Here is a 17,273-nt window from a genome sequence, read left to right on the forward strand (position 1 = left end):
ATTTTTTGTATTTTTTGCAAAATTTCTTGTTTTTGTGAAGTTTTCTTCATTCTTGTCTTTCTTTGGGCTTCATTTTGCGGTACGTATTTTTGTCTATAAAAACTTTTACGGACTGCGGTTCGCGTAATGGCTACATGCCTTTCTTCCTAAGGCAACCCCTCTCAAAGATTAAGCCATGCATGTGTAAGTATCAGCACTAGTACTGTGAAACTGCGAATGGCTCGTTAAATCACATAAGGTTTGTATATATTTTGCATTAACCCCTGACAAGACTTCAAGAGAAAGTGCGATTTTTTCCTAAGGTTTTTCTACCCATCCTTGTATAATCATGAACAAAGTCACTGCAGCCCGTCTCTCTTTGTCTTATCACCTGACAACTAACACCGTGTCTCTTTAGAAGTTAACATCGAAACATTTTGAAGCCTTCCTTCGAATTTTCTTCAGAAATTCAATTGCTCAAAGTCAAAGCGGCCAGGAATATCGAGGATATTAAAAACTAAATCAGCTGGGTTGGCCTTATATACTTATTTCTTTAATTTAAGAGTTTCAAGCTTAACACTGTTCTTAACTTGTTCTTAGGAATACCAGGCGCTCCCACTCGATACAATCAGTAACATATTTCCGGCATGACCAATCGATAGCCATTGGATTGATTGGATATCGATTGATTCCGATAATCAATAGTCGTTTGGGAAAACGCGACAGTCTTTTGAATGACTAATTACTCCTTTTTTAATGATAACGTCATCTCATTGTTTTGCTTCTTACAACAAAGCTGTCACATAGCGACAAGATAGTTTATCTCGTTTGTCCTGGTCGAGGGAAAATATGTAATGTGTGGTGTGGAGTAGGGGTGGAGTAATTTGTTATTCAATAGACTGTTGCCTTCTCCTAAACTACCATAGGTCATCGAGCCTATTTTAAAATTTTGAGTATTGATTGATCATTGATTGGTTTCTTCATCAATAGACCTTTTCATAAATTACGTCACAAACATCACTTGCCTCGTTTTGAAATTATTGCCAAGGTGATCAACTCCCAGCGGATTTTATTAAAGCTACTTTCTATTCATAAAAAATCATTTATTTTCTCAAGGGATATAATCACCATAGTAATTGTTTGAATACGAGGCAAGTGATGTTCATGACGTAATTTATGAAAAGGTCTATTGGCTATCGATTGTGATCAATAATCAATAAATCGACAGGCAATCGAGCCTCCCTTAAAATCCTGATAATCGATTGTCTATCGATTATCGGAATCAATCGCTATCGATTGTAAAAAGTTATCGTTTATCGATTGTATCGAGTGAGAGCGCCTGGTTGATATTTTTAGTCATCGAAGCCTTATGTTCTTATATAGTTTGTTCCTATAAAAAACGCGTGCCTCAGTGTGCCTTGAAGTGCGTGTGTGTATATATGGGAAGATGAAAAAAGTGTCTAGACGTTGTGTAAAATCAATAAATAAGTCTACAGAACCAGACAACATTTGAGAATCATTGTCATTCATTCATTTATTATGAAGATTTTCCATTCATTCTAATCTGAATCGAGATCTACAAAACCACAGTTAGTGTAAGACCACAAATGTGTCACAGACCCGCTGGGAGCCCAGCCCCACTGGAATTTCTATCCCCACTGAGAATAAAAGTTCCACCGGGGCTGGAGACAGGGGTGTATAAGAGCACGAATCCGTTAGTGGATGCCTTAGATTCTAAGCTTGCTCAAATTAGTCTCATTAAGGGTTGTAAAATTCACAAAATTTTCCAATTTTTCCTTCTATTTAGTCCCGCTAAGGGTCGGGCGGCACATACCCGTCAGCTACCTAGTGGCCTGGTAATAATTCTCTTCAGTCTGGGAATTTTTCGTCACTTTCTTTTTAATTTGTTGTCATACCAACCAAGATTATGTTTAAGATTTTAGTGTTTATCTAATTTCAGCAACAAAGAGAAAATAAATAATGTCAGAAGAAAACGCAAATTTAACACAGGAGTTATCACATCACAACGAGCCTGCTATTTCAGCAAGGGAACCTCCTCAAAAGCAATCAATCCCTCAGGGAATCTCTACCAACAATCAATCACAGGAATCACTTCAGGAATCATCAACTGGTCAAGGTATCATCTCTACAAATTATCCAGTAATTACAAACATATCTCAAATCAATCGAAGCCGTGTAACTAACACAGACGTCGTGGAGATTGAAGTTCCGAGTAGTAACGAAACTGTTCAAATCAAATCGTACACATCGCTCAATAGTCTTCCAGGGGCGTCCTACAGACCAACTCCTTCCAGTCAGTTTTCGACAATTGCTGAAACAGATCAACATCAAAACATGCCGAACCTTGAGCATTCATCCTCGATACATTGCAACATGAATGAGAAGTCTAGAAGACCAACCACGTTACCTCAAACCTCTGTGTAAGTAAATGCAATCAGCTCTCTCTAATTCGAACTTCTATTTTTCTCTGATTCGAAGAAAAGTATATACACGCTTTTTTTATATAAGAATACAGTTTATAAGAATGACCATAATGAAAATGGCCAAAAATTTAAGAATATGGTAAGAATATCACCATCATGGAATTTAGCAACTGAAACTAAGAATGCCATTTTTTAAGCATTTTCATCAATAATAGCCCAGTAACGCTCAATATTCTCCAGGCGTGTATTACATGGTAAAACCTAGGTTAATTTTCGATCTTTACCTAAGAACACCGTAAGAATATTTTAGGATGATTTTTGACAAAAAATTAAGAATATCCATGATGAAATGAAAATGCACCATTCTTATAAAAAAAGCGTGTACTTTTTAGTTGTCTTGCCAACTAAAATAATACGAAGTTATAAAAGATAAAAGGACTTTAAAGTCTGTCTAATCTAGCACACTTTTCTTTTTATAAGAACCATTAAACTTTTGGCACTTGAGTCTCAAATTGTTATCATATTCTTATTTTATAGGGTTTAATTGATGTATTTGAGGCTCTTTACTCAATTCTTTTCCATTTTGACCGCTGAATTGCTTGAAATTGATTAATTCCGGGCTCAGCATTGTTCTTAAACCCATTGACCTTTTACATAGTTATAATGTATGTTGATTCAGCAGATTGAAATTAATAGAATGTTTTGTAATGAATAAAGAAAAATGTGGAGCAAGATTTTTTTCTTCCTTTTATTTACAAATTTGGAAGGACTCTTTTATTAAAATTTTGCTGACATCAGTTTCAGACGAGTCGGGTGTATATAACACCGTATAATTCCTTTAATCTTTGAGCCTCATTTCTTTATAAAAGACTGTATTCCTTTGATCCTGAATATGATTTGAATTATTTTCTCTTTTCACTTAGGTACGACAACAACACCAAACAAAATCAAATTTATCAACAACAGACACCAAACGACGGTAGTCCAAACCAACAACCGCATCAAACGCACCAATTACGGTCGCCAATCTATACGGAACAGTTATCGTTCCCTCAAACTCCTCAAATGAACACACAACGAAACTATCAGATGCCGCCCACTCCTACTACGCCGTTAACGCCAACGCCATTCATCAACAATGATGACGTAATCGCTAATTCGCCATATTACAATGACAAATACATGACGTCAGAGCTCGCGATGACCGCGCGGGCCTACGAGTTGCAACTACTGAGACATCAAGAACAGCTATATGAAGAGGCTTGCCAAATGAATCGAATCAAGTTCTACAACGATTTTCAACAGCAAGGTTACGTGCCACCGAAATACGCGAACCTTAACTCGCACTCAACCCCCAACACACATCTTCAGTCGCCAACCAGTTCGTCCTCACAGCATACTTTTCATTACGGTGGCCAACGATCACCTTCGGTGGCCCATCAACAAAAACTTCAACGTGCAATGGAGAAACAGAAGAAAACTCAACAACGCCAGCAACGAAAAAATAGATCTGTTTTAGATCCGTCGCATATTCAAAACGGAATTGTTCCATCAACAACTCAAGGCCATCGTAACCAACAACAGCAGAAAGAACACGAGAAATTATACATGGAAAGACTCGAGAAACAGCGTCAAGAACAAATCAAACTCTACCATCGAATCCAATACCAACAATATCAACAACATCAGAGATATCTTCAACAACAACAAGTCCAACACAACAATTACAATCAACAACCTACTCAACAAAATCCAGGGTCGCCCTCCACTTATCAGCCTCCAAACTCGATGATGTTGTCACCACCTCTAACACCAACTCATCCAGCTAGCTATCAACCAGCGTTCCAGACTGACAACTATCACCAGAGTGTACCATCACCTTCTGTAAACAGACATCATCCATATTCTCCAGCGGCCTCAAGCAGTACCAGATCTGACCAGATCTCACACCGCCCTCAATTTCAATGTCAGTCATATCCAACGCCAACAACCGAATTGGAGAATTCCTCTTTCGATTTCAGCCATTTATCACCTACAACTCAATACGAAATGAAAAGAATCTCAAGACATAACGTCATCTCTAAACTCCGTCACATTCAAGAAGTCAAACAACAAAAACAACTTCACCAAGAAAAAATGGAACGTCTTGATCGACTCGATCGCGCCCTTCGCTTTCAAGAGGAAAAACAATTACGTCAAATTACTCCCAACGCCCTTAATCAACACCCTGCGGACACTCTAACAGCTTTCCAACTAGCTTCGCCTGATAGTGGGCGTGGTAGCATTGAAGACTTGAACGATTGTAAAGCATCAGACGAAAACAATAATGAAATAGACTTCCATTTTGAAACGAATTCGGCCCCACTTCTGGATGTCGATAAAACAGGCCCCGTGGATCCAACAAATGCATGTCCGGGAATCAAACTGGCAGATCAGAAATGTTTAATCAAGCCAGCAGGTAATAGATGTCATACGAAATTACAAGCTTGGAGGTCGCGCATGGATGACGAGGCGACCGAAGGGGCTGGGGACGAGTCAAACGAAAATACCGGCATGGGTGAGAAAATAAACACTCGTGATAACCCTTATCTTGACGCTCCGTCACCCGGCAATTTGGTTATTGATGAATGAGGATCTTGATAGACTTATAGAATGTTGTTTTAGTTTATATTCTTTGATTTAAAAGAACCTGTTATTTAGTTTTCATTTCTCCGATCTCAACTTTTTTTTATATTTATATTTTTATTTTATATTTTGATATAAAAGACTATTTTACAGGGATGCTAGTATATTATTCCTCTTTTCAACAAAACTAAGATTTTTCTGGTGTTGCTTAGGAGGTAGCTTTCCCGTTTGTTGTGTTTTATCTGCATTTTCTCGTTGTTTATGATACTTTCTTAGAAGTTCTGTACGGAGCCTCTGAATGATCAAATTCTTGATTATGAATGCAAGACTTTGAAACCCTCTGTTTCGAATAATTGAATCTTTTGAAGGAGTTCAAATTTATTCCACATTAGTAAAACAGTGTCGCTTGTATTTCCACCCCTTTACCCACGATACCCGCCCCTCCCTATTGCCTCAAAAATGGAGTATAACCTGGTTTAACCTGGCAAAACTGCTTAGAAATTCTCCCTCCATGAACAATTTAAAGATTTAGTAGGATATTTCATTCTTCTTTTGAGAATATTTTTAAAGTATATTATCATAGTAGTAAACTACATTTGTATTTTATCATATTATACAAACTTCATTTAGAATTTATATAGATTATATTCCACCATACCTTTCATATTATTTCATACATACACATTTTATATTATATTAAAGGATATGTTATACCATAGTATAAGAAAGCTGCGGCTGGAATGATAACATCTGAATTTCTGTTGTTCTATCTCTGTCGTATTTGATGACTATTTTTTGATCAAGAAATAAGTAATTAGCATCTTTAATGGTAAATTTTATTGGTTCGTCGTTAATACTTACTTCTCAGTGCATTTTAGACATTAATGATATGCCCTTGATAATACACTTGCATTATAAAATCATTGTGCAGGAAAGATCAACAATAAGAAATTTAAACAAGCACAAAATGGCTGGGCAGAAAGAACTCAAAAATTAATAAAGTGCCTCGAAATGCCTTCACAATATTTCAGTGAAATCTTTTCAGAAATCAATGAAATAGTACATTAAGATAATTCTGTGAAAATTTCAAGCCAGCACCTTTAAAATTTATCATTCAAACTGACCGGAAATTTGTCATCTTGAATATAGTTCTTATAATTTTAATTTTGGCGAAAAACTATCGTTTCCACAAAATACCCCTGCATATGTCCAAAATCAGTTCAAGTGTTCTATTGGGTACAGATTCAAAGATATCTAGCAATAAAAAAACGTTTTGTGAAGGAAAATAAGAGAAAAATTTCAAAAATTATCTATCAATAATAAACTGACAATCTTGATGTTCTTATAAAGCTCGGAGACAGAGATAGAACAGCAATTAACTGAAAAGACAATGTGGTACATATTCCAGCCGCGGCTTTCTTATACTATGGTTATACCATTTTCGCCATAAAACTTAAAAGAAAATTGAAATTTTTGGACCTACCGGGAGGTCCTTTAATTTGACCGTTGTCCGTTCGTCTGTTACAAGCTTTTCTCGGGATTGGCTCATTAGTTGTTTTTTTATTTTTTGCACAATGATACAAAATGGCAATGCCTAAAAAGTGACGGAGCCCGATTTTTGAAAAGATTTTTGGGGGGGCAAATTTGGGCCAAAAACTACCTAAAAATAAGGTTTTTTGGACTTAGTGCAAAATTGCTTCATTAGTTTTTCCTGATTTTTGGCAGAAAGATAGAGTGCAAGGCACCCTAAAATGTGGCTGAAGTAATTTTTCTCGGGAAATTTTTTTTCGTCGTCAAATACGGATTTTCGCAAAATTTGGGCCAAAAACTACCTAAAAATAAGGTTTTTTGGGCATTGTGCAAAATTGCTTCATTAGTTTTTCCTGATTTTTGGCAGAAAGATAGAGTGCAAGGTACCCTAAAATGTGGCTGAAGTAATTTTTCACAAAAAAAATTTTTTCGTCGTAAAATACGGATTTTTGCAAGTTTGGGCCAAAAACTACCTAAAAATAAGTTTTTTTGGACTTGGTGCAAAATTGCTTCATTAGTTTTTCCTGATTTTATGCATAAAGATGGAGGGCAAGGTTCTCTAAAAAGTGGCTGAAGCAGTTTTTTTCGGAAAATTTATTTTGGCCGTAAAAATCGGATTTTCTTATTTGGGGAAATCCCATTTTGTCATATTTAGGGAAAATGAGCATTTCTCAAGATTGGCTTGGTATTTTTTTCTTATTTTTTTGTATAGTGGTAATTTGGGTAGAAAAGTGCCTAATGTTTGTTTTTTTTAGACTTTTTTGACTAATTTGAGCTCTGATACTCACGGTAATCTATTCAAGCTGCTCACTACACTTTCTTATTCCCTTGCTATTTGTCCTATTTTTTTCTGATTGTGATCGACAGGTAGGTCCATTCAGCATGTTGCTTGTTTGATATTTATATAATTGCGTTTCAATCATTTCTTGAAAAGTTCCATACTCTTCGTTAGGTCTGATCTTCTCTCCTTTTTGGACCTACCTCGGAGGTCCTTTAATTTAACCTTTGTCAATCCGTCCGTTCGTCTGTTACCAGCTTTTCTCGGGATTGACCGATTAGTTTTTTCTGATTTTTTGCAAAGTGACGGAGCCCGATTTTCGAAAAAATAATTTTTTGGCCAAAGAAGGGCAAGGTTCTCTAAAATGTTGCTGAAGCCGTATAAGAACAATGAGGCTCAAAAATGCCATAAATAAGAACAATTTAAGAACAGTGGAGAGGCTGAAGTTAGAGAGTTATAGGAAAAGAATCACTGGTTTCTAAAATCCTCTAAATAGTAAAGTAAATAGCCAAAACTTGTTTTTACCTTAGAAAAAATAAGAACAATTCAAGGCTCAAAGTGCCAAAAAATTAAGAACAGCCGAGCTTCAGCAAAAATTTTCTGGTTCTTATAAAAAAAAGTGTATTTTCCGGAAAGTTTTTTTTGGCCGTTAAAATCGGATTTTCTTATTTGGATAAATTCCCTTCTGTCATTTTTAAGAAAAATGAGCATTTCTCGCGATTGCCTAGCCATTTTGATTTCTTGCACAATGATGTAAAATGGTAATGTTTGAAATCTGGAGGGTGCCCGATATTCGAAAAAATAATTTTTTGGGCAAATTTGATCCAAAAAGTGCATAAAAAAGTATTTTTTTTGGACTTTGTGTGAGATTGCGCCATTTGTTTTTTTCTGACTTTTTACTCAGTGATACGAAATTGTAATCCTAAAATGTAAGACTTCAAGATTTTTTTTTAAAGAAAAAGTTTCAGCCAAAGTTTGGATTTGTGGAAGTTCCTTCATTAGATTTTATCTTTAAAGGGCTAGACTTATCTTTATATGAAAGAAAGATTTGTTTTTTGTTTGTACCCAAAACTTAGCATGGCTCCTTTGCCTCTAAAACATCGAAACGCCGGTGTGAAACAAGCTTCATCATGTATTTCAAGCTTACGTATCTTTATGCTATGCTGTTATCTTTTCTTTTTCGTTCGAACAATTTCATCTTCATTCAGCATGTTTCTGACTACCTTATCGGCCTTTTTACACGTGTACGGCCTTTTTATAAGGTACGGCCTTATTGGCGTTTTCTTTTGGGCTCGTTGCGTGAAAAGGGCCAAGATTTTGCAATTTCAATTTAAAAGCGGCGTCAATTGTTTATCATTATTTCTCAATTTATGGGATTTTAGGTATGATTTGAAGTCGAAAGTTATCCATTGCTTTACTCCACATTTAAAACTTCAGTGAAATATTTAATATATTCAAAAATCAGTGATTTTAGATGGAATTTTCAACAGTTTACTACTTAAAAATGACATTTTAATGTAAATTTTAGTCATTATTTACTAATTTGAAGCATAAGTAGCCATTTTTACAAATTTTGGCATTATTAACGGCCCCAATTATATTCGCTCATGGAAAAATGTTTGGAGTTATTTCTCTCATTGTATCAAACACCAACTTTGTGCACCTTGGAAAGGTGGAGTATTAACGAAATTGTGATGTGGATAATTTCAGGGGTCAGTGAGAGGAGAAAGTGTATTTTAATGTCAATTTTAAGGTAAGGCGAGACCAATTTAACTTGTTGTTCTACGGGCAGATCGTTAGCAAAATATGGGTCGGTCGGTCGGTAAAATAAAAATAAATTTTTCATTTATCAGGGTACCGAAAATGTTTTCCAAAAAATATCTCGTTCAAAAATTTACTTCTTTTAATTTTATCTTCGATGAAGATCATGATAAAATCTTAGTGAATGGAATGCTTGATTTTCTAAATTTTTCAATTTCTTGAATTAATTTTCAGCTTTATTCAAATTTGATTCTTACAAATAACTAGTGTGTAAAATATATTGTAGTGGAAATTCAATATGTTATGTTTTTGATTTTAGCAATAATAGGGTCGGTCGGGCCCGTAAAACAACAAATTAAATTGGTCTCGCCTAAATAGACCTTTTCATAAATTACGTCACGAACATCACTTGCCTCGTATTCAAACAATTTCCATAGTGATCATATCCCTTGAGACATTAAATGATTTTTTATGAATAGAAATTAGTTGTAATAAAATCCGCTGGGAGTTAATCACCATGGCAATGATTTCAAAACGAGACAAGTGAAATTTTAGAAGCTGGCACGTAGCATTTTTTCTAACGTTGCTGTCGCTGGCGAACGTTCTGAACGTTCAGGGTTTGGAACGTTGAAACAACGTCATGTACCAGCTGATCAACTACAATACATAAACGAAAATTAAATATTTTAAATTCTTAGATTTTAATAACATTCATCAACATTATTATTTACAATACGTAATTAGTGGCAATTAATTTTGATAATTTGTTCTTTCTTAATAATCCAAATCGTCATTAAAATTTTCTGATTTAGTAATCAGTTGTGAGATGGCTTGTTTATGTTCGAGTCTTTGTTCCATTTTGATGAGTAAGTCAACTGCATCTGCTACTCGTTGCACAAGATAAACCTGGGAAAAAGAAAAATATCAACAAGTCAATTACGCCCCTGTATCAGCCCGACCGAATAACCGATCATCTGCTCTGGCATGGTTCTGTCAGCATTACGATCTGCTTTCAAAACTTATCATAGTCTACTCAAAGAGTATCCAACAAAGCCCCCCGAACAACCCCAAGGTTATTTCGGTAATTTCATTTGGGTAATACCTACAAAAAACACCGTTCCAAGGTTATGAGTTTTTTTAAGACAAAACCAGAGATTCCATCAAATTTCTAAATTTATCTCCCATGAATCACAACTTGATTGATAACCCCTTCTCAGACCCGGTTGGACCGCCCTTTCTTTGGGCTTTTTTCTTTGATAGTGATTAGTCTTAGACTATAGCATACTCTACTATTAACAAACTCTTTTCCCTATTAAAAATGAGAATTACCTCGCTGTATCCGAGTCGATCCATATTATAAACATCCACGTATCCTTTTTTCAGCATATCTGAAAGGAAAAGTTGTAAAGAACGGTATCACATTTGTGATTAGAGGAGCACAACAGATTAAAAAGTAAGGAGCGTGTAGTCGTCATAGATTTATAAGGCCGAAGGGCTAGATGTAGATGTTGCAAGTGACTAAATGTGTGCCGTGGCTAGATAGGAAATCCTGCCTAGGTCACGTAACATTACAATAAAGTTCAGGGCTTGACCAATCAGAAGCTTCGCGGGTTTTCGAAAACAATAGCAGTAATATTTTTTGCGATATTCACTTTATTTTTGCTTGCTAGCCCTCCTTCGGGCTTTACAAATCTGTGGTAGTCGTTCGGAATTCGTCCATTGACGATGTCTCTCACAATGATTTGCAGTAACCAACTGTTAAAGTCCGATAGTGGATTAGACGTGGTAGAAAAACGTCTAGTATAGGTTAGTATGAGATTAAAGAGTTCAAATTTAACGGCGAAACTTTCGTCAATCTGTTTTTAGTTTACGATAGCCTCTTTCTTTCATTTTTGATGTTATATTTGGCTTATTAAAAAGCCGTACAAAAACTTTTCAGTAGGCATAGGCGCAAGCCTAGAAAGCGAGTTACTAAATTTCTTAAAAAACTGAACTAGTTAAATTGTAGAGGAGTAAAACCACTTGTGGTAAAAAAGATTTTCACCGAGAGGGAATTTCCCTTTGTTCAAAATAAAACAAAAGGTACCATTTAATAATACTGGTCTAATTGTTTGCAAACAGCTTATGCATAGTTTCGGCATATTTTGGTTACTTTTAAATGTTTTAACCCTATTTGCTGTTTCTGTTCGGAGGTGAAACTAATGAAATAATAGAGCTTTTGGCGTGAAATTTTCTGTGAACTCCTAACTTTTATTTAGCTTCAAATAAAAAAAATTTGATACCTAAAATTTTTCACACCTTGAGCATTATGACATTTCTGACAGTAAGGTGTCACAAAAATTGACACTGTTCCAATACAAATTTATTTTTAATGTCAAATATATCATTTAAACCGTAATTTATTGAATATTTAGGATAAAATAAGCATTTTAAAAACTAAGGGAACTTTTTTGTAAAGCCTTTGTTAAAAGACGATAGCTATTTATAAGAACAAAGGCATTTTTTGGTTTTTGCTCACTTTGCGCATGACAAGTGACGTCATCAAAGGTTTGTCAAAAGTTACTTTATATGACAAGGATCTTGTGTGCCAAATTTCATACAAAAAGACCCACTAGATCAAAAGTTAAGGGGTAGTACAGGAACAGTCTCCCTATTTTTGAACTACCCCCCTCCTGGATGGGAAATGAAGCCACTTATTTCCCATCCAGAACACATGTGCGTGGTTTTTACACAAACGTCGGATTGAAACGTCGCTAGATTTCAAAAAATACAGTCATCAAAAACAAATGACCCGCGAGATACAGTCCGTCATCAAGATTACGGCGCATTCTAGGCGTGTTCTGGATGGGAAATAAGTGGTTTCACTTTTTCTTGCCTGGGAAAGGTTAGATTCACCGGGGGGATTCACAAGGGGGGATTTTCCGGGCACTTCGGGCTTTCCTCAATGGGCTCAACCTTTTTAAAAACTACGGACGTATAGGATCATCAAGTAAGAGAGTTCGAAACGTACCCTGGTCTTCTGCTCCCATGTGTAAACGGAGATTCTTTATGATGGTACGAAATCTCGGATCCTAAAAACAACAATTAAATACATTCAAAGTTAAGACGAAATCTCAAAATTGAGAATGCTATCAATTTTATATTTTATCATAAGCGTTTAGTTTAGAAAAATGTTTCAGATGAAATCGAAAGTAGTTTCTATTCATCCCTATATTTTATTCCCATGTGTATTACACGTTTTTTTAAGAAACTAGTTTTACCAAGCAGCCTCAATGTTTCTTAAGAAATCGGCCTTTTGAGCCTTTAATGTTTTTTACATGCTTCTAAACTTTTTGACATAATCAGCCTTATGAACCCTTATGAAAGGCTGGATTGGAAGGTTCTTAAAAAAATCGAATTAAAAAATGTTATTTTCTCATTCTCGGCCTCAGCATGTTTCTTAGATGTTTCTTAGTTTTTAGACATTCTGAGCCTCATGTTTCTTAAAAGTTTGTTTCTTAAAAAAACAAACGTGTATTTATTACCAGTGAGAAAGGATAAAAACCACACTCAAAGTTGAACTAAATTTGACAACAAACTAAAGTCTGTCCAGATATAATTGGCAGTGGAAACAAGAATGCCTGAAACTTTTGATAGTGAAATATGATTATGGAAATTTTTTTTGCCTGTTTTAGAAAATCAAAAGCGCTATATTTGAATGTATTTTTGGTTGAAAAATTCGCGATTTTTAGCGGTTAAATTTGCGATTGTAAAAATTGAGCTTTTTTTCTACTTATGCTATAACGTTCATTTTTACACCAGTGGTAGTTCAACCTTAGGTTAAGAAGTTTGTAAAATTTCAAGGCAAACAGAAAAGTCCTTCGGAAGATATGGGACCCGAAATCCCCCTTGGTAGCACTTTTCTGTGAAATATCAAATCTCCAACTTATTACTAAAAACGGGGGTTATGTTATCTTTTTTGAACAGTGCAATTAAAACGAGTAACGAAGGAGAAAATAGTAATTTGCACGAGTCCGAAGGACGAGTGCAAATTACAGTATTTTCTCCTTTGTTACGAGTGATTAATCGTTAATTGCACGACAAAACATACGATTCCGAGGTAATCGTCAGTAAATAGTTTTGAAAAAGAATCTTTTTCTAACTTTTATATTTTTGTAAACATTCGAAAACCTCCTTTTTTTCTTTTGTTTAAGAAGAAAACATTGCAGTGTAATTTTTCTTTGTTTTCAATTAAAAGAAGCTATTGTAACGTAAGATTTCTTAGTTCTTTTTTATATTGAAGAAAAAAAATGTCTTTGTTTTTTATTATATAGTAAAAAAAAGTCTCTGACACAGGACTTGGGAGAGAAAAGAATAAGGGGACAAAAGTGTCCCCCCGCCGAAGAGTGCAAAAAGTGGTAATAGTGCAATTAACGATTAATCGCACTCCTCTAAACCAATCAGATTCGAGTAATTTTGCACGGCTGACGATTATTGGTATCATTGATTATTTCGAAACGAAGTAAATCACAGTATTTTTAATTGTTTTTATTGAAAAGATAAGCAAGAACTTATATTGCCTTTGTTATTTTTAAGTCATTAAAGAACTTTGCTAATTCCCAAAACACTAAACACAGTTTGGCTATGAGGTCATTAAAGAGATCGTAAAATGTGCTATGATCGAAAAACTGTTTTATCATATCACTACCCCCGTTTTTAGTAATAAGTTGGAGATTTGATATTTCACAGAAAAGTGCTACCAAGGGGTATTTCGGGTCCCATATCTTCCGAAGGACTTTTCTGTTCGCCTTGAAATTTTACAAACTTCTTAACCTAAGGTTGAACTACCACTGGTGTAAAAATGAACGTTATAGCATAAGTAGAAAAAAAGCTCAATTTTTACAATCGCAAATTTAACCGCTAAAAATCGCGAATTTTTCAACCAAAAATACATTCAAATATAGCGCTTTTGATTTTCTAAAACAGGCAAAAAAAATTTCCATAATCATATTTCACTATCAAAAGTTTCAGGCATTCTTGTTTCCACTGCCAATTATATCTGGACAGACTTTAACTTACACATATTAAGTTTGGTAATTTAAGATGAACACCCGCTCGAAGGGCGGTTCCAATCCCGCTTGGGCATGTCAGTAAATGACCATAATCTTTATGGATACTGTATTCTAAACCTGCATCTCCTAGCTTAGATTTGATTTCTTCTAAAGCTCTGGTAAAACTGAAAAAAGAAAAGGAAATTAGAATACCTGAAGCAAAAATTTTGAAAACCAAAGGTTTTAAGTGGCTTAACTTACTTCTAGAATGTAGAGTTTTATCTCTGAGACCTTAGGATCTTGGAATCCAAAAGCTCAAGACTGGAATACACGCTTTTTTTTAAATAAGAATACACTTTATAAGAATGTCCATGATGAAAATGGCCAAAAAATTAAGAATATGGTAAGAATATCACCATCATGGAATTTAGCAACTGAACCTAAGAATGCGTGGAAATACTGAAATTGTCCTTCTCTTCCTATTTTTAAATTCTGATTAAAAGCGTTAAAATATCCAAACTAAACCCACTATACTTTGACGTTTATTGTGGCCTACCATGGTCGAGAAGAATGCATTGGGTTTTAGAAAGAACAACATTTTTTCACCTTATTAAAAACGACCTAGTCGCCCGACATTTTCCGGACTCGGACCTGGAAAAGTAAACACCTACCAATGACCCACGTTAAAAGTACTTTTGATCGGAAAGAGAATCTAAAAATCTTACAATTACTCGTATTATTCGAGTAAGGATCCCCTGAAATCACACCTAAGAAACTCATATTTGTCAACTGTACCACGATAACAAAGTAAAGGATAAAACCTAACACTCACCTTTTAAATGCAGCAACAATGTCCATATCACGATCACGGTACATAATGCGCAAATGATCCTCACGGTTTGTCCACGCAAAGAGATCACATGATTGGCTATAAAACACGCCGCGTCCGCACGGCCAATCGCGTGTCGAGCCACTAGAGATAAGAGTTCTGCTTATAGGAGCATCAGTTACGCTTTGTAGGATGTCTGGTAGTTGATAACGCTCTTCTGGCGAAAGATCGACTAAGTGGTGGTAGGAACCTTCAAAATTATCTATAAAGAAACATCATCAATGTGTCAAAGATTCCTTTCTAACCGACTATCCAAACAAATAATTCCAAATTATTTATTTTCTACAATTTTATCTTGACACTGAAAGCCCCGGAAAGCCTCGGTGGAACTGGGATTAAAATCTAACTGAAATTTCATTCTCCTTTTGTAAATCGAATCACATGTGCTTAGGATGATAATAACCCTTTTCAGATCCCTCAAAAATTGCCATCCCAATTGCCACCGTGTTATGTATTGACACTATTGGTCAACTATAACAAGGGACAAAATCATGAACAAAACATGGATATTAACCCCTTTTCGACTATAAATTCTGTATCCGTCTTTTACAAGTCAATCATAGGATGGCACCACAACAGAAATAGAAGACTCGAAGAAAATAACCAATCATTTAACGTGCAAGGTATGTAAAAAAACAAACCTTCCAGAGATAACAGGACATCTTTCAATAGTTTCTCAGTATGTCTGCGTTCAGCTCTTCTGCAGGTCGGTGGAAAACGAAAGCCTTTTATGCAACGGCCCACCAAGAAATGAATGGATTTCACGTATCGTCTGTCAAAAACATTCGCTAAAAGAAATATATTGTACCTTTTGAACTCGTTTTTAGTTCCTTAGTTGGCTTTTCTATGGTTCTGATAACACTCACGAATGTATTGCCACATTAATAAAATCAAAAAATGTGCAAAGTTCTTAGTACGATATTGGGTCCCGTTACATTTCAAAACTTAATAGAGAAATGCCTTTGGTTTTAGAGGGTTTCAATTTTATCCAATCGAATGAGTTCCTTTAGTCACGTAACGGAATAAGACCGTATTGTGTTGAACTTGCTCACGGCGTAAAGGTGGTTCGCAATTTGACCGAGTATCATTTGCTTCAACCAAATACACCGGAGAGAGATTTTTTTTAGCCTAAATGTTAATTCAAGGCCCAGCGCGATGTTGATTATACTTTAGGCTATATTAAGACACATACACAGTAAAATTTGCAAGAATACAAAAAATTACAAACCTTTCAAATCACTGATATTCATTTCCTGGCCGATTATTTCATTACCACGTCCAAAGCCACGGTGCCGATCACTAATAACTGGATCAAAGACAACCGAAAATAAATCATAACATTCTTCGTCACCGGCAACTAAGCCACAACTAACTTTTTCTGAACAATCAATACCAGTTTGGATGCAGGTGTCAAAATCACAACCAGATGATGTTCTTAAGTTGAAGAGATCTTCGTAAACTTGTTGTGTCAGGTAACGAGCCATGATTGTACTGAAATAAATAGATAAAATAAAATGAAAAAGGAATGAGCAAAAAGAGATCTTTAAGTAGATAAATTTTAACAAGTTTCTCGAGTTTTTCAAATACGTAGAAGAAAAAACTCTTTTTCGAGAAAAAACTTTGATCGATTCTTTGAGAGATCAAGGTCTCGAACCTTCGCCCGGATTAACCATTCGAAATTCTGATGAATAGTCGATGACGAGTCTAAAAATTGCAATAAATTACCCCTATAAGCCTACCAATAAACAGCATAGAAATATCTCCAAACAAAAGCTTACCGGTTTCCTTCTAATTTGGGATATCCTTTCTCAGCTGGATAAATCAGATATTCTGAGGTGGTCATTGTATGTGCACTGGTGAAAGGTGTTCCAACCAACATTGTTATGTCACTGAAGGTGGTGACTTGATTGTTGAAATTACTTATAGCATCCATCTCATCTTTATCGTCCATTACGGCTTTTTGGGAGAAGAGGCCAGTGATCTTACTGACGCAGACTGTTAATATACAACCTGCCGCTAGACCACCTGAAGCCCAAACCCAGTTAGGGTCCAACTTGCTCATGACTGCTGTTGTTGTGAGAACATTTGATGCTTGACCAGAATATTCAACCAGAGATGATGGTACCAAAGAATTTTATGAAATGTATAGTTTACGATTGTGTAAATTATAGAGAAATATTTAAAAATATTTGACGTCAATTTATAATGAATTCGTGAACTCGACGTCAAAAAGTACA

At 35.4% G+C, this 17,273-nt stretch overlaps 2 protein-coding genes across 2 annotated transcripts; one reads left to right on the top strand and one right to left on the bottom strand.

The window, feature by feature from the left end:
• The first annotated feature begins 1,935 nt into the window (after positions 1-1,935).
• Positions 1,936-5,285, top strand: LOC136805933 (basic-leucine zipper transcription factor A-like). Its single transcript, XM_067062521.1, has 2 exons — positions 1,936-2,420; positions 3,347-5,285. The coding sequence occupies exons 1-2, from the start codon at positions 1,960-1,962 to the stop codon at positions 5,052-5,054; spliced, it is 2,169 nt and encodes a 722-aa protein (XP_066918622.1). The 5' UTR covers positions 1,936-1,959; the 3' UTR covers positions 5,055-5,285.
• Positions 5,286-9,848: 4,563 nt separating this feature from the next.
• Positions 9,849-17,251, bottom strand: LOC136805934 (creatine kinase B-type-like). Its single transcript, XM_067062522.1, has 8 exons — positions 16,815-17,251; positions 16,265-16,527; positions 15,678-15,824; positions 14,980-15,238; positions 14,176-14,332; positions 12,128-12,188; positions 10,447-10,505; positions 9,849-10,023 (listed from the first exon to the last, which is right to left on the bottom strand). Exons 1-8 carry the CDS (start codon positions 17,096-17,098, stop codon positions 9,892-9,894), a joined length of 1,362 nt encoding a protein of 453 aa, XP_066918623.1. The 5' UTR covers positions 17,099-17,251; the 3' UTR covers positions 9,849-9,891.
• Positions 17,252-17,273: the final 22 nt, after the last annotated feature.

This window comes from Clytia hemisphaerica, unplaced genomic scaffold, assembly GCF_902728285.1.
Source record: "Clytia hemisphaerica strain Z4C2 unplaced genomic scaffold, Clytia hemisphaerica genome assembly, whole genome shotgun sequence".
NCBI classification, from domain to species: domain Eukaryota; kingdom Metazoa; phylum Cnidaria; class Hydrozoa; order Leptothecata; family Clytiidae; genus Clytia; species Clytia hemisphaerica.